Below are 19,253 nucleotides of genomic sequence, written 5' to 3'. Positions count from 1 at the left end.
TATAGGTCACCGTCTTCTTCTCTCTTTATATACTATAAAGGATAGTATATATGTATATATATTTGTAATTGCATATTTGTAATGGTAACCACACATCAAAGATTCAGAACTGAAGTACATACATAAAACAAGGAACAGAGAGAAAACCCACAACCTCCCCCCAAAAATAAAGAAAACAAAAACATAAGGACAAGAAAACAATGAAACACCAAGTTACCAGAAAGCAAAAAGATAAAGTTATAAGAAGACCTCATATTTCAATAATCACCCTAAATGTAAATGGGCCGAACTCACCAATAAAAAAACACAGAGTTGCAGATTGGATCAAAAAACACAACCCAACCATATGCTGCCTCCAGGAGACATATCTCAGTTCCAAAGACAAATATAGACTCATGGACATAGACAATAGACTAGTGGTTACCAGAAGGTAGTGGGTAGATGGGAGTGGGGGGAGGTAAATGAGGTAAAAAGGGTAAAATATGTGGTAACAGAAAGAAATCTAACTATGGGAGGTGAACACACAATGTGAATATATAATATGCCTTACTGCTAAAATGTACAGCTGAAACCAGATTTCATTAACCAATGTCACCATAAAAACAAATTAATTAATTAAAAAAAATGCAGAAATTAGCTAAATGTATAAGAGTGTAATTTGGGGGCCATAAGGTATTTTTCTAGTACTCATCAAATTCCACTCTTTTTTTAATATTTTTTGGGGGGTGCTATCACGAGAAGTCCAGAAGCAAGAATAAAGGGCTATTGTCATTGAACTTTAAAAGCAAATGCTGGTAGACAATGCTCACGTTAGGTGCTTGGACTTTACCTTAACATAAACACTTCCCTGGTATAGAGAAACAGCTAACTTTTTATAATACTGGGAGGAACATATTTATTTTCCAAAGGAAAAACTTGTCACACACACACATGCACACACACACAAATACATTAGTACTAACATACTAAGGGTACATTTCTCTTTAATACTAAGGGTACAGTTTTAGTGAACATTTTTTTTTTCTAATTTATAAAATACTAACATTATTTATGGTTTGTTAGATATACTACTATTATACCACTTATTACATTTCATCTTTCATTATAGTTATTGGTGTACATATTTTATGTCCTCTGCGACAATGTAAGTAACTGGAAAGGAGATTTTTTATACATAATTTTTTCTGTAAAGGTATTTTGGATATATTATATATTCTAAATATTTATCGAATGTATAGATAAGGTAGTAGTTTGGGGAAATTTTTACTTATATGTGATTTTTGTTTTCCAGACATGAAAAGAATGTACAGTAATACACTTTCGTGACTTTTATTTATTTATTTTTTATTTCTGTGTGAAACACTTGCAGTCAGAATTATTTTAGCTTCTTTAACAATGAGAGTATTTTGACATAACAAAGTGATTTTAAATAGAGTGTCAAATCGAAGCATTTCTGAAAAATGAGCAAGACTCATTAGTGGAAAAGTTGAAGGCTCAAAATATCTCAGAAAAATTTGTCACATGAAAAAATTTTTATTCTTGTCTGTTGTAGAAAACTCTCCCTCCATGTCTCACAAAGTGCTTTTAGAACAAGTGTTGACAAATTATGCCCCATAGGTCAAATCCAGCTGGCCATCTGTTATGTATGGTTCATGACTTCAAAATAGATTTTACATTTTTAAATGACAAAGGAAATTTATATAAAATTCCAATATCAATGTCCATAAATATGGTCTTATTGGAATACTGTCACACTAATTCATTTAGATGTTATCTATGGCTGCTTTTGCACTGGAATCAGAGTTGAATAGTTGCAACAGAGACTGAATGGCTTGAAAAATCCCAAAATATTTACTCTGTTCTTGTAGAAAAAGAGTTTACCTCCCCATGTTCTAAAACATTCATTGCATTCGTGTCTCACAATGTCCTTCTAGAACATCCAACAGGGACTTAAATTTTTTTATTACCTTAGGCGCTATTCTTTGTTAGTTTAATTTTACCAAAATCCAAATGACACAATAATGTATTAAAATGGATTCTTACATTTCTCACATTTTATTCTCTTCTAGGATTACAAGAAAATGTTCCTTGCTAACCATTATTTCAGATATCTACTTTGGCGAATGTGGGAAGGATGTTTGTAACTGACTAGAGTATGAAGATATGTTGAAATCTCCTGAAATGAAGGAACTGATAATTTAACAAAGATATATCTGTTATAAAATAATTAACTGAATGATTAAGCAATGGGTAGCTAATTGTAAAGCATTTTTATCAACTATCTAATAGAAACTTTAGTGTTTTTAACAATCTGCATTATCACATACCATGTGTTATCATAAAAATTGTTCATAACTGTAAAATTATAATGTTAACGTTTATTGATCACTTATATGTGAGGCACTGTTCCAGTGCCTTTATATTTATTGCCTCGATTAACCTTCCTCATAGCCATATGAGATAGGTGCATATATTTTTTCTTAGTTTGGAAACTGGAGAAAAAGACCTATTGAGCAGTATGTTGGAGTGAGATGACCTGTTTGTATCTCTCCATACATCTAAAACTAGTTGGGCAGTTATAACCCAACAAAGGTTCCCCTGCTCAACTCCCTAGGATGCTTGAAAGATCAAAATATTGATACAACTGAAGGTGGGAACACATAGAGAAGGCAGGATCAGGTGAAGGACATGAACTGTGCCCCCACATGTGTTTCCCCAGCCACTGTGGCTGAGCCTGCAGCCACAGCAAATGCATTAGCAACGGAGGAGTCAGAGTGTGGCCTCCACATTATGGACAGTGAAGGATAAGATGGACAGAAGCAGCATTGGCACCTAAGAAACTAACTCAACCATATGCTGCCTCCAATTGCCGCAAAGCCTGGTAGCAGACACAGATACATGTCTACATGTTTATGGTCTTCCATGGTGCCAACAGCCATAGGGAATGAAGTTGCAATGCTTTGGCCTTGCAAATATGTCTTTTCCCTAAGTGTCATACCTCCTCATCACAGTGGTGGTGCCCTGAGACCCAGGCAACCCTGACACAGATGCGGCACTAATTACTTCAGTCACCCAGGTGGCAATGTGCATAACCACAGTAGGACACCCTCTCTGTGACCCTGGAGACACAAGTAGCGCAGGTAAGAGAAAATGAAAACTTGATATAGAGCAACATATACCAGAAAACAAAAGAAAGACCTCTAATTATCAACCTGCTGAAATGTTAAAATTAAAATAATACCAAAATAAGAAGGATGTTTACTTTTTCAATGGGCCAGAAGAGGAACAACTCATCCAGCACCACAAACGACCAAAGCAATACAAAAACACATAAGAAAATGACAATTTTCCAGAAACCAAACTCAAAGTAATGGAAGATTGAGATATAAGACAACTCAGAAAGGCAGTTTAATGAGCTCAGGAATGAAACTAATAAGCATAAGGAGTATTTTACTTAAGAGATTGAAACTATAAAGAACTAAAAGGAATTCAGGAGCTGAAGAATTCAATAAATGAGATGCAGAATGCATTAGAAAGTACTGAATACAGCGCAGACCATATGGGAGAGAGAATTAGTGAGCTTGGAGATAGAAATCTAGAAATAAATCAGATGGAAGGAGAGAGAAAATGATGAAAGAAAAAATGAAAGAACATGAAGAGAACACTCTGACTCAATTAGAAAGGGCAACTTTAAAATAATTGGTATCTAAGAAGGAGAACAGAGGTTAAAAGGAACAGAAAATCTATTCAAATAAATAATTGATGAGAACTTCCTAAACTTAGGGAAGGAATTGTACATTCAAGTAGATGAAGCCAATAAACACCTAATTATCCTGACACAAAAATACCTTCTCCATGACACATTATGTTACAACTGTTGAAAGTTAATAATAAAAAAATAATAATAATTTTCAAGGTAGCTAAAAAAATGATAGTCGCCTACAAAGAAAACCCCATCTGATTATCATTAGGTTTAGCAGCAGAAACTCCACTGGCCAGGAGAGAGTGTAATAATATATTTGATATATTGAAAGACCAAAACAACCAGCCAAGAATAATGCATCTATCAAAGTTATTCTTTTAGATGTTAAAGAGCAATAAAGGTTTTCCTGGAAAAATAAATGCTGAGGGAATTTACTACTACAAGACCTGCATTACAAGAAATGATAAAAGGAGCTTTTCTAACTGAAACAAAAAGACAAAAGTATACAAAACTTTGAGTAAGTTGACATATAGAAGCAAAAAATTGCAACTCTATTTTAGAATAGTATTATAGCATAAAGGTTAAAGGGAAAAACACATTAAAATAATTATAGCTACTTAAATTTGGTAATGAATGCACAACATAAAAAGAAATAATATATGACAACAAAAACTAAAAGGGGAGGAGGGAAAAGACAAAACTTGTATAGGCAACTAAAGATTAAATGTTATCAGAAGAAAATGACTATTTTGTCTATGAGACATGTTACACAAACTTCATGCCAACCATAAGACAAAAATCCAGAGCTGAGACACAAAACATACAAAAAGAAGAAATAGATAAAAATATTATAGGAAACCAACAAATTAAAATAGCAGACAGAAGATCAAATGAAAAGAAACGATGGATATACAGAGCAACCAGAAAACAAAAGAGAAAATGGCAGGAGTAGGTACTCATATATCAATAATTATTCTAAATGTAAATTAACTTAATTCACCGAACAAAAGGTGCAGTGTACCTGAATGAATTTTTTAAAAATCTACTACATGCTGCCTTCGGGAGACTAATCTCAGCTCCAAAGACAAATATAGGCTCAAAGTGAAAGGGTGGAATATTATACTTCAAGCAAATGATATCCAGCAAAAATTGTGTGTAGCCATACTTATATCAAACAAAATAGACTTCAATACAAATAAAAAAGGTAATAAAAAACAAAGATGGACATTTTATAATCACAACAGAGATAATTAGTCAAGAAGACATAACAGTTATTAATATACATGAACTCAATTTAGGAGTGCCAAATATATAAGGCAATTATTAACAAACCTAAAGGGAGAAATAGAAAATAAAACAATAACAGTTAGAGATTTTAGCATTCCACTTACATCTATGGATATGTCATTCAGACAGAAAGTCAAAAATGAAACATTGGCCTTAAATGACACATTAGATCAGATAGACTTAATAGATATTTGAAGTGTTTTCCATCCCAAAGCGACAAAATAAACATTATTGTCAAGTGCACATAGAATATTCTTAAGAATAGACAATGCATTGGAGTACAAAACACATCTTAATAAGTTTTAAAAAATTGAAATCATATCAAGCATATTTTCCTACCACAATAGTGTGAAACTAGAAATCAATTACAAAAAATAAATCTGGAAAATTACAAATATGTGGGGATATGAAAACAATCTAAGCATCCATCAGTGGATAAATGGATAAAGAAGATGTTGTATATAGAATCAAATACTCCTCAGCCACATGAAAAAAAATGAAATATTGCCATTTGCAACAACATGGATGCATTCTGTGAGTATAATGCTAAATGAAATTTGTCAGATGGAAAAGGACACAAACTGTATGATTTCATTCATATGTGAAATATAAAACAAAAAGCAAAGACTAATAAAACAAAACAAAATCCAATTCAAGGATGCAGACAACAGAATGGTGGTAACTAGAGGAAAGGGAGTGTAAGGAGAAGGTGAAATGAGTAAAGGGGGTCAAATATACGGTAACACATGAAAACTAGACTTTTGGTGGTGAGCATGCAATAGAGTATACAGCTATCAAATTATAATGGTGTATACCTAAAAACATATATAATGTTACTAACAGATGTTACCACAATAAAAAGTTAATATTAATTTAAAAAAGGAAAACTGAAGAACAGAGGTTAAATAACTCATTTGAGGTCATAACACAAATAAGTGGTATAACTGGCTTTTAATTCTGCTAATTTGACTCCACAGTGCTCTGTATTGTGCCTTTTTACATAGGCTGTGGTAAGAAGATGCTCAGGAAACAAACACACTTTACTTGGGTTGACTGTAGAGTCATAAAAAGTTGTTTTGTTTTGTTTTGTTTTCCAGGAGAAAATGGACATATTAGATTGCTTAGTGTAACTGGAAGATAAATTATATTGCTTATATCAATTAATTACTTTTTCTTCAGCATATTAGACCTTTTGTCAGTGTTTTTTCATTCCTCTTAGTTTTATAAAACATGTGATGTCTGATGTTTTGAGAAAATCTAATACAACTAAAGTAGACTATGAAAATAATGATTTTCTAGGGAGAATAAACCATAAACAACAAAGTCTCACTTTATCCGCTGTTCATAACAATTACCAATTATTCTTTATGCAGCCAGCAGCATATAGCAGATCAAGAAACAAGAGGAAAACTGGTTTGCATTTGACATACCAGCAAGAGAATATTGTTATGTACAAGTTTAGTTCTGACTTTTAACTGATGCCTGGTTAAAATTCATATATACTGATTCTGGAAACTAATATTGCCAAATTTCTATTGCTGCTTTTCAGTCACAGCTTACTCTGAAAATCAACTAGATATATTTTTATAAGGCATGTTTTTTTTTAGATATTTTGTAGCAAACTGCTCAATTTTGGAAAAAAAAATCAGGATGTCTAGCATTGCTGAAGCCAAAAAAATCGAGTGTAAAAATCAGACACATCAAGCAAAGTAATTGTTATGAATATAGTGTTTTAACAGAAGAGATCAACCTACTTTCTCAACAGGCAGGAGACATAAAAGGAGCTGAAGACCCTGGGAAAATAATCAAAGCATATTTTATATTTAAACAGAAATAATGACAGATGTCTGACTTGAGAAGAAATCAGTTTTTTATCCTCTTTACTACCCTCCATTAAATGCAGTAGATACTGGACAATGATGAGAAGCCTTCAGTAGTAGAGGATTCAACAGAAACCAGTATGAAAACAGTCTAAATCAAAAATGACAAAGATGAATCGAAATCTTGACATTACTAAGAATATGTGTATACATATATGTATATATATTCTGCATTGTATAAATGATATACAGAATGTATTCTGTATATATATATATATTTTGTTAATCTAATTAAAACAACAAATTCTTGTATCTACTGTTCCATATTCTCTGAAAATACAGATATCTTTGGGTAAACATTTAGAGTTTCAATTTTCAAGATAGTTTATAAAAGAAGAGCTGGCTAAATTATGTATAATTTGTATATGAACTGCAATATAAGTATTGCATATTCCAAAAATGAAAGTTAATTTATATACTTTTTAAAACTAAAATGAAAGAGAGTTCTTTCTTTATCTCATAGAGTTTAGATATCTTTTTTTTTTTTCTTGAAGAGCTTATAGTCATTTTTAAATTTTTTATATTTTTATTTTTTTTCAATTATAGTTGACATATATTACATTAGTTTCAGGTATACAACAGAGTGTTAGACATTTATATAAATTATGAAGTGATCACTCCGATAAATCTAGTACTCATCTGACATTATATATAGTAATTACAATACTACTAACCGTATTGCTCATGCTATACTCTATAACCCCATGACTTTGTAACTAATATTTCGTGCCTCTTAATCCCCTCCTTCCTTCACTCATCCTCCCATTTCCCAATCTGATAACCATTAAAATGCTCTCTGTATCTAGGAGCTTGTTTCAGTTGTTTTTGTTTGTTTGTTTGTTTATCCTGTTCTCTAGATTTCACATATAACATTTGTCTTTCTCTGCATGATACCCTCTAGGTTCTTCCATGTTGCTGCAGATGGCAAAATTACATTCTTTTTTATGGCTGAATAATATTTCATTGTAAACATATATAAAACATCTCTTCTTTATCCAATCATCCATTGATAGACAACAAGGATGCCTCCATATCTTGGCTACTATAAATAATGCTGCAGTGAAAATATGGATTCACATGCCTTTCAAATTTGTATTTTGGGTTTCTTCAGATAAATACCCAGAAGTGGAATAACTGGGTCCTTCTCTGTCTCTGGTTATCGTCCTTGCTTTAAAATCTATTTCGTATGGTATAAGTATTTCTATACTAGTTTTTATTGTTTGTTTGTTTGTTTCTTTTTTTTTTTTCATGAAACGTCCTTTTCCATCCTGCTACTTTCAGTCTGTGTGTCTTCTGATCTGAAGTGAGTCTCTTGTAGGCAGAGTCTTGTTTTCTAATGCATTATGTAAGAGTCTTGTTTTCTAATGCATTCAGCCACCTTATCTTTTGATTTGAACATTTAATCCATTTACATCTAAAGTAAATGTTGCTAGATATGTAATTATTGCCATTTTATCATTCATATTTTTAACCTTTTTTTTTTTTTTTCTTTTTTCTTCTTCTTAAAGAAGCCCCTCTGACATTTCCTGTAATACTGGCTTGGTGATGATGAATTCTTTGAGCTTTTTCTTGTCTGAAAAAATCTTTATCTGTCCTTCGAGTCTAAACAATAGCTTTGCTGGGTGAAGTATTCTTGGTTGTACGTCCTTGCTTTTCATCGCTTTGAATATTTCCTGCCAATGTCTTCTGGCCTGCAAAGTTTCTGTTGAGAAATCAGCTGCCAGTCTTATGGAAGCTCTTTTGTAGGTAATAAACTGCTTTTCTCTTGCTGCTTTTAAGATTCTCTCTTTGTCTTTAATCTTTGGCATTTTGAAGATGATCTGTCTTGGTGTAGACCTCTTTGGGCCCATGTTGTTTGGGACCTTCTGTGCTTCCTGAACTTATATGTCTATTTTATTTACCAAATGAGGGAAGTTTTCAGTCATTATTTTCTGACATAGGTTTTCAATTTCTTGCTCTCTCTTCTCCTGGTATCTTTATGATGTGAATGTTGATATGCTTAATATTTTCCAATAGGCCCCTTAAACTATCCTCATTTTTTTTTTAATTCTTTATTCTTGTCACTGTTCTGATTGGGCATTTTCTGCTACCTTATCTTCTAAATTGCTGATTCGATCCTTTATTTCATCTAACCTGCTATTAATTCTTCCTAAGGCATTCTTCATTTCAGTTATTGTATTCTTTATTTCTGACCGGTTCTTTTTCATGTTTTCTATCTTCACTTTTATGTTTTCTATCTCATTGCTAAAGTTCTCACTGAGTTCATCTATTCTTCCCCTAAGTTCATGGAGCATCCTTATAACAAATGTTTTGAATTCCATATCTGGTAGATTGCTCGTCTCCATTTTGTTTAGCCTTTTCTCTGGAGCTTTGTTTTGTCCTTTCACCTGAAACATGTTTCTTTTTCTTCTCCTTTTGGCTGACTCCTTACATTTGTTTCTACATATTAGGTAGGGCTGTTATGTCTCCTGGTCTTAGTAGAGTGGCCTTATGTAGTAAATGTGCTGCGGGGCCCAGTGGCACAGTCTTCTCTGGTCACCTGAGCCGGGCGCTCCAGGTATGTCCTTCATGTGGTTTGTGTGTGCCCTCTTGTTGTAGTTAACCCTTGGTTGCTGTTTTCTCATCAATGACATTTGGAATGATTGGTTGTGAGGACTGGTCATGACCAGTGAAGGAGATGTTGTACAGAGGTTGACTCTATAGACCAGGATTCACTTTAGCAAGACTCTAGTGTCTGTCAAGTCTGCCTTTTGGTGTGTCATCCTCAGATGCACCCTGCATTGTGCTCCAGCTCACACCAAAGTTGACCACTGGTATGCAGGCCAGGGCTTCCTGGGAGGGGTCCTGCCACACACGAAGGTCTGCTGCAGCCTGTGCCCTGCCTGGGGCCACCTGGCATGAGCCCCCAAGCAATCCACAGATGGCCGTCACCCATGCTGAGCTTGGAAGTGTCTTGAGAGGCCAAGCTGCAAAGCAAGACTGGCTGCCTCTAGTGCTGGCCTTTGGGTATCTCAGCTGGAGGTACGGGGCATGCCAAGGCCAGATGCTGCTTGTTTATGCTTTGTGTACCTTTGAGATATTTTAGGAAAGTCTGTAGCATGAGGCAAGACAGGCCATTTGTATGAAAAATCCACTGGAAGTGGCTTGGGTAGGCTCCCATGTTGATAGGGTGGGGTCTCAGGGAACCACAAGGGTGGGGCGACCAGTGTTAGCTATGTTGTTGGAGACTCATATATGGGACGGCCTGGTCTGCAAGCCAGATGGGGGAGGGCTTAATACAAGAACAATGCTCTCTGCCAGCACTTCTGTCTGGGAGAAAGCTGCCCCTCCAGCCCTCACCTTGAAGCCAGACAACTCAATTTCTCCCCATATGTCCCTGAGACCTTTCAAGCTACTGCCCCAGAGCTGGAGCTCAGAGGGACTGAGTCCATCACCAAGTAAGTTTGCACATGAGCCTTTTAAGAGAAATGTCTGTGACTCCCTCAGCCCTATATCCCAGCCAAAATTTCCACTGGTTTTTACAACTAGAAGTCGTGGGGCCTTCTCTTCTTGGCTCTGGAACCTTGGGCTAGGGAGACCAGTGTAGGGCCAGGACTTTAAGCTATTCTGGGGTACCTCTGCAGCCATTATAGTTTTCCCAATTCTCAACCACCACACCTGGTTGTGGAACCAGTCCGTTCTGCATCTCTACCCTTCCTACAAGTCTTGAGGTGGCCTCTTCTGTGTGTCTCCAGTTGTGGGACTTGTGTTAAGCTAGACTTAAGATGACTCTCATTGATGGCTTTTCTTTAGTTTCATTGTAGTTTTGATGTGGTTTTGAAAGGAGGCAAGTATATCCTTTACCTACTCCACCATTTTGACTGGAAGCCTTAAGTTTTATTAATTAAATTTAATTTACTAATTAAATTATCATACCTAGCAAAATTAGTGGGATACATTTAGTATTTTTAGAAATAAATATTAATAATTCTCATAGTTCATATCCAGTTATGTAAGCATGATCTTTATGACACAGTTGGTTCCTGATGCAAAACTGATCTTATAATATAGTCAACCAGAACATATTTGGGGCTCAGATTAGAATCGTTTAATTCATGTTGACTTCTGTAGCACCCTAGAGTCATTTCTTTGAAGCAAAATACAGCAGGGTTTCCCCTCCATGCAATTCCTACTCCTGTTCATCTTCTCTTAAGAAAGGAATCAAAATAATAACAAAAGAAAAAAAAAGAGCTATGAAAGAAAAAAAGAAAACACTCAAACATTGGCATATCACAGGAGTTTAGATGTTGTTTATACCTAGCATAGAATAGGAATCTGTAGTGTGACTATGAACCTTTCTTTTTTCTATATTATTGTTTGGTTTTCAGTACAGAACTGTGACTTTCCAGCACACCAGGCTCACCTAAGTTAAATGTGTTCCCCAATAAACATTTCTTAATAAAATATAAAAACTGGTGTGGAGTAGTCTCCTATTCAATTCTTAGACTGATGGATATTAATTACAAGGACCAAATCAATATTAGGGTTCCCTACATCTCCCTTTTTCTAACCACATTTTCTGAGTTTTCTTTAAATGAAAAGAGTATAATATAGGTATTGACAAAAATAATGAAATAATTATTGAACATCTTTTTAAAATGCTTAAGTAAAATTTGAAGTGCATGTATGATATTCAAGTTAGTTAAGTTTTATTGAAATATTTTATCAGTAAAATACATCATATTTAGTTAATTATACCTTGAGAAGAGGACATGATTTTTGAAAGCTTGACCTTTTCTCGGAAGTGTGTGTGTGTGTGTGTGTGTGTGTGTGTGTGTGTGTAGTAGTGTTATGGGATCTTTGAGATAAAAGTCATGGAGTCATAAGTTTAATTTCCATTTAAAGTTGAAAGGCTAGAAAATCATGTTAAATATAAAACTAAAATCATTTCAAGAAATTATTCTTTAGAGTCCAAATTAATATTATAAGCAAAAAATTCATTTTATGTCTTATATCTTCTTGATATAGTCAAACAGATATGTTTTTTAAAGGACAAATTGTTCCAAGTCAATGATCTCTTGGTTCCCACATATTTATTAAATAAAAAAAAAAAAAGGCTTAGGAAATATCTAGATATCTTTAGTTTACTCTTTTACCCATATATTCATTTGATTTTATTATTTTATTTATTTTAATCACACACAAGAATCAAAGCATGCTCTCTGGGAAATAGCACTATAATACAATGGTAGCAAAGATGAGTGATTAAGATGATTTTCAACATAAAGATATTTTACAAATCAAATAATGAACAGGTTTGAATTAAACACATAGAGTGTGTTCTGATGTCACAATATATTTCATTCTCACTGCTACTGATAAACCATTTCATGTATTCTGTGCTTTAGAGCTATCAGTGTATTTCATTAACGGTATTACATGCATCAGTAAAAAATAAAGAAAGTTTTAAAATACCAGAAATGCAAATGGTTTAATCATAAAAAATACGTAATAATCCATTAGCTTATAAGTGCTTCTTAGATACACTTAAAGAATTAAGCAATTATCACTCAACAAACAGAAGCAATTCTACCCTTTTTACTTATAAATTAATATTTGTGATTTAGTGTAATATTTTTAAAAAGAAATATGCATGTTTAAATTCTAATTTTTACAAACACTTGTAAATTATATTTTAAAAGTATGTGATGACCAAACTATTTAAGAATGAGTTAATCAATTATCTATACAATGCTGTTTTAATACACCCTCAGGAAAACTATTATTATATTTTATTAATTCAAAATAGACAATTTTCAATGCTATGTATTAATTTTGCAAAGTATATCCCCCACATGGGCCTTTTCAACTTTTGGCAGATTGAATTTTATCTAAACAATAACTGGAATTTTCTTGCACCTGTAAAAATCAATGCTATGCTGGAAGAATAAAAGGAAATTTTACTCAGGAAGAAATTCCTATTATTTGAGCTTGACTGGAAGCAATACCAGATGTTTCATTAATTTTCATGTTTTTGCCAGTCATTTTCTTCCTATTTTAATGACATAGAACTTTAAGTAAAATCAGCAATTTGTATCAATTCATTTTTGCAAGTCACTTTCTACACAATAGTAAAAATCTGTGACTGTCAGACCCTTTCTAGTGTATAGGTGTCAATAGAAGTCTAAATTATCTAAAGTGTCAGAATCTTATGTCAATTCTGGCAATTTGACTTGAAGAAGAGAAAATTGCAGGATAACTTTAATCCATTCCCCATCTACCCCAAGAATATTCACCAGCGGCACTTGTGGCTACAGCATTTGCCTAGAGGTAACTCATGGATTACAGTCTTAACTTTACCCCCCAAGTCTGCCAATAAATATCTTGTTTTTATTATTATTTTTGCATCTTTAGAAACAAATGACATCATTCTACTTATAGCACTTTCTTTTTAGTAGTGGTATGTCTATTTATAAAATATAGTAATTCTCAATTGCTGAAAATGTCAAACCCTAGAAAACATAGCATTACTACTCATGATGTTAAATTAATGCTGGCAGTGAGCTACACTTTTTTTTTTTTCTAAACAGAAACTGGATTGATATGAATTAATAATGTTTATTTTTTTTACTTTGGTTTATAATCTAACAGTATTTTATTTTGCTGCTAAAATTGTTCCAGCTTTGGCCACTTGGAACTTTTTTGGTCAGCTCCTGTGTCTCTTTGTTATACTACCATCATTATTTTATTTGAGGACTGCCTTATTTTATGACACTATATGGTGTCCTAGGTTTAGGTTTATCTTGCAGAATATTACATTTTGACTTTTTTTTTTTTATTAAAGATACGTCGTTAGCTAGTATTCCACCTTAATTTAAGTTTTTCATCTTCTTCAAATATAAAGATGTAAATGTGTATGTGTATGTTAGTAGAAATCTTTATATTTAATGTTAATTAAATATATAATTAAAGTTTTATATATAATGTTATATATATATAAAACATTGCAACTATTTGCACTTATAAAGTCATAGGAAAGACATCAACAAAATTAGCATTAAAGGGCAGATGTCTTACAAAAATAAGAAAGGAGATATAAGTATAAGAAATAAACTTTATACTAAAGCACTAAGTGACTGAACATTTAGGCAATGTGTAATAGGTCAATGTAATTAATATGTTGCTCTTGAAGTCACATATTAAATATCATCATACATTTTGAATCCTCTATTTCTATTTCCAAATGCAGAAAAAATATTACTTGTCTTTAAATATCTTAAAAATAGTAACTATGGTTGCTTAATCATAATATTTAAAAGAATATGATCCTAACATATTTCTAGATCCCTGGATAAAAAGAAGTGCCACATTTTTCAAACATTAAATATATTTTAATTAATGTTAACTTAAATATATATGCAATAGCACATGATTAGGAATGAGACATGAGGACCATGGTATCTCACTGTCTGGAACGAGGCTGTGAGTACCAAGGGTTTCAAATCAACCAATAGAATTTTCATCTCTAAAAAGGTTAGAAATTATTGTATTAAGTTTAAATTATTTGTTAAAATGCTCTAAATTTAGTAAAACAGTTAAATAACATGTATTTTTCTATGGTACATTTTAAACTATAGGCAAAAGAATTTAATCTTAAATTTATATTGGCAACAATAAAATTACAGTTTGTTCCTTATTCTTTCCTTTGAATTAACAGTTTCTAATCAATAATGTAGTGTACAATTAAGTAAAGCAGGTCTTGCAATGAACTTTAGAAAAGCACATTATTTTTGCCTTGTAAGAAGATAAGCAACAACAACAGATATCAAATAAAATAATACCCAGAAAAATGTCATGGTTTGATGTGAATATGTTATTTCTATTTAAAGATTTTTCTTGCAAAAATGAGAAGATATGTGTAAAGTATTTAGTGCTGGCACATAGTAAGTTTCTACAAAAGGGATCTATTATTTTTAATGCTGTATTACTATTGTTTTATTATTGTTACTTTTCCAAAATCATCTCCTATCATTCTCCCCAATGAGGACTCTACTGAAGCTGTACTGTCCTCCTTGTGTTTGAAAATATCAAACACATTCCCATCACTGGGCTCTTGAAATTGCCGTTTTGTCTTTCCGGAATGCTCTCCCCGTAACTACCCACACAGTTTACTTCCTGCTCTACGAGAAAGAATATTTACAATAAGTTTCCCTGTTTAAGATTTAGGATTTCCCTTATAGATAAATATTTCTCAAGCACATTCCAAATCACAGATGGATTTGTACTGAGTATGAAGGCACACAATACATTTAGCCCTATTTAAATAGTTTTGTTAAGAAAGCAAATACACCATCATGTGACTTTTCACAAAGGGCACAGGCCTCTCTACCTGAGGCGTATGGTCTGCTGCCTGAATAGCCAATCCCCAGAGAACAAAATGGCACTATGGTTACAGGATGACTGGAAATTCACCTCTGTGGCCATGGGATATGCATGTGATCTTAAAATCACTATAATGAATAACAGGTCAGGACATATTTTTTAGTTCATCAGTTAAAATGTTTTGGACATTAGTCAATAAACTGTGTGAGAACCTGTGGCATTGATTTGAATAGAAAAAAGATAAATAGTGATCAAGGACTCCCTTATGGCACAGCAGCAGTAACTTCTCACTTGCTTAGAATTCTTGAGTCAGACATCCTTATGGCTTCCCCCTTCACTTCATTTAGACCTCTGCTCAAATGTTACCTCATCAGAAAGGCCTTCCCTATCTGAAGGAGTATCCCTTCTTAACTTTCTTCTCTCTGCTTCTTTTTTTTTTTTTTTCTTTATACGAGTACTTATAACCACTTAACTATATTTTTGGCTTATTTTTAATGCCTCTCTCTCCCCATTAGAATGTATACTCCAAAAAAATAGGTTCTCTGTCTTGATCCCATTTTATCCTCAGCACCTAGAAGTATGCTTGACACATAATGGGTACTCAATATTTGTTCAATGAATTATTAGTAAATTCTAAGACTTATTCACCCAATTTCCCCTTCTTTAGGATGTCATAATATATGACAGCTTTTTTTTTTCTAGGCAAATCTCACTTGATAATTAGAAAGGACTCAAGTGGAGAGAAAATTTAAAGTCCTTTCTGACAGTGCAACATTGACAAAGATATACAAAATCACCTTTTGCATACCCTACCAATTGTAGGGTATGCAAAAAGTCTAAAAATCTAATAGGTAGAATGAGGGCAAGATCTCAATTCCTGCCAATTCCTTAAATCTAAGCAGCATTGAGAACCTCCAATTTTGACCAGAGTATGTTGTCTGGGCCCATACACAGTTTATCAGCATTTTATTTAATGTTCTTACTCACAGTGAGAAGATGGCTACATTTGTCTTAACAAATGCATTTTAACACTTTGACATACACCTGGGTACTTAGGCAATAATTTCTTTATGAGCAGTTAAAATATATTTTATATATATATTTTTATATATAAATTTTATAACTAAATAAACTGCCATATAAGAAGTATCGTCACAATACACTGTTAAAATATTTACTCTGATTTTTGGAATGCTAAGGATGATGAAAAAGAAAGAAAGGAAACTGAGCATGATAATTATCAGGAAGCAAAGATGCAGAGTTAAAAGCTGACCAAGACAGAAAATGACAATTGAGCCTAGGTTTCTGATGACAAACATACTGACATATGCATACTTATAGTATAGAATCATAATACAGAGCTGTTCTTAAATAAAGTATATACTAATAATTCAATGACATAAGAATGCATTTGAGTTTTTAAATCCTCAAACATATTAATATAATTTTAATAACTTGACTTTAATATATGTTTTAGGAATAACTGTAGGTTATTTAGTTATATTGTATGTTAGTAATTTTGTCCATTCTTTATTTATTCCCCGCAATATCTGTAGAAACCAAGATGGCTTAAAGATCATTACTTTGCCCTGAATGTCAGGGCCTATCTTGTACTAGTGTTTAATTCTCCACACTGACTGCCATTTTTGTTTGTTTTTTAACCAGAAGTGTTCTATTAAGAGATGGGCAGGCCGTTGCCAACTTATCAGGATCCTTCCCTCTTGCTCCTTAATCTTGTTGAAGAAGAGAGACATTAGAGAAGATGGACATAAGAAAGCTCCTTCTCAAACTTTCTTTAACTAAGACGTAACAATTCAGAATGGGCAATGATAAATTAATAAGCTATCGTGTTTCAATTAATAAAGTCTTCAATTCACTCTTTCTCTTCTGCTTAAAATATCTTTGCCACATCTATAAAACCATTTCTTATTTATTTTAAGAAAATATTATGTTTCCACTTTGACCATAAGATATTTAACGGAACATTTCTTTAGAACATGAAAACTTTCAGAAATAAAATACAAAGATACACGCACACACACACACGCACACACACACATACATAAATATATTACTTGGTAACACTTTATATTTGACATTTAACCCACCATTTTCTTTTAGCAACTAATTTGTTGTAAATATATTCTCATGCTGGAAAATCAACTCAAAGATCCTCAAAAGAATTTTGTCAGGAGGTCAGACTGCATAATTTAAATTTCTCCATATGAGAGTCAAATGCGTTTCATATTAACCTTCGAATTTAGTAACTTTTAAAATTGATGTTCATGGTGAGGAGAGATCATTTGAAAACTTGCTGAATCTAAAAGTATAGATTATGTATTACTTTGAAAGTCTAATCAGTTGTACTAAATACAACCTGCAGTCCCAACAGTTATATAGCATTTTCTTATGTAATCAAAAAATGTATTTAGGAGCATTCATATATAAACACTCTATTTGTTAATACGTCTGCATCACAGACAATTTAATAATATTCTTAAAGTCATTTCACAAAGCTTTTTGCAGTTTATATTTCAACAAAAAGACTGCATTCCTATAAATATATTGTTTTGCATATTTGTTTTGTCTTTTGCCATAAGGTTGTTATGTTGTTTTTTTCTATTGGTACTGTGTTTTAATTTACGGAAGAAAAAACTGTCAAGCAGATATATTGGAAAAACATATACAGAGAGCAAATGTGCCAGCCTTTCTCCACCATACTTACATAGGGACGCAGTAAACCAAATATCCAGATTTCCAAATAAATTAACGTAGCATCATGCCAAATCATTATATAATTTAAAACATATCCAAAACACTTCTTATTCCAAAGCTCTTTTACAATTTAATTATGTTGCCAAGATCATAAATTGTGTCTATAATATGTTGGGGAAATAAAACCTTATAATAAAAAAGAAAAAAAAATAAAGATCTACTAAAGTAAGTTATATTGAACACTATTAGAGGAGGGAACATAACTTTTTCTTACTCAAACAATACTGGTGGACACAAAAATAAAGACAAAGTCAAATATTTTTTGAACTATACTGAAATTATACTTTATTATCATTTCTTTTTATATTTTAATAAGAAATCTAATAGTCAATTTCTTTAAGATCTCACCTCTGTAAGCAGCATTTTATTACTTGATTTACATAAAATATTTTCATGACTGAAAACTAACCATGAAACTAACATGGCTTGAAACAATTTTCAAATGCCAGAGGAAGCTGTTCCATGTTCTCACATAAAGATAACATTTATCAAGCATCAATATACCAACTGTGTACTACAGAACCAATAAGAATTTAGTAAGCAAACAGAGCTTTTATTTTGCCAGAGTTTGCTTAACTCACAAAAAAAAGATTTCTATGTGATTCATCACACTTGTGCAAAGAATCACAACTATCTGAACATCCAAACTACAGAGGATATTTACAGAAAATTAGCAATTATAATAAACATCTGTTAGAACTGTAACAATTCTTAATGGAATTGGAAAGGAAAAGAAGTAAACTCACAATTCTAAAACATATTCTCTGTTAATTATGAAAATATAGTTTTACTGCTTTTTTTTTATATAGATTAGAGAAGGGGATTTCGTGGAGATCCTGATTACACAGAAATTCAGAGATAATTATAGCACATTTATTTAAACATTAAATGAATTTTAGAGCGTAAATTAACCTAGGCTATGGCTTCCATTTATGCGATTGAAAACTCCTACCTTGCTGTAGAATCTTCTGTATTGTCATCAGCCATCATCTCCAAATCTTGTGAGCGTTTCTCACAAGCTCTTTTGAAGAAATTCTCCTCTGGAACTGCTTTAGGAGTATCTTCATTTGCTCGAAGATGTTCTATCAGGTTTTGTGAGTGCCAGTTCTGAAAAGATCCTTGATGGGTAGGGGCTGATCCTGGCACCGGTGTCAGAATGTTGTGTTGGACAGGACTGTTGCTTTTTTTCAGTCCATTTCTGTCTCTAGAGTGGCTCTTCAATCTGTCCTGAACCGGGGTCCCTCTAT

The 19,253-nt window shown here is 32.8% G+C and overlaps 1 protein-coding gene across 2 annotated transcripts in view; it reads right to left on the bottom strand.

Annotated features, from left to right (window-relative positions):
• The window catches only part of KLHL4 (kelch like family member 4), a 151,967-nt gene that overhangs the window by 132,566 nt on the left and 148 nt on the right, over positions 1-19,253 (bottom strand). For both annotated transcript variants that reach the window (XM_025040407.1, XM_006905926.1), the window contains exon 1: positions 18,959-19,253. This exon is cut by the window's right edge and continues 148 nt beyond it. In XM_025040407.1, coding sequence (XP_024896175.1) covers positions 18,959-19,253 — 295 coding nt within the window. The remainder of the gene's footprint in view (positions 1-18,958) is intronic.

This window comes from Pteropus alecto, unplaced genomic scaffold (assembly GCF_000325575.1).
Source record: "Pteropus alecto unplaced genomic scaffold, ASM32557v1 scaffold231, whole genome shotgun sequence".
NCBI classification, from domain to species: Eukaryota; Metazoa; Chordata; class Mammalia; order Chiroptera; family Pteropodidae; genus Pteropus; species Pteropus alecto.
This window is presented reverse-complemented; position numbering and strand designations above follow the sequence as displayed.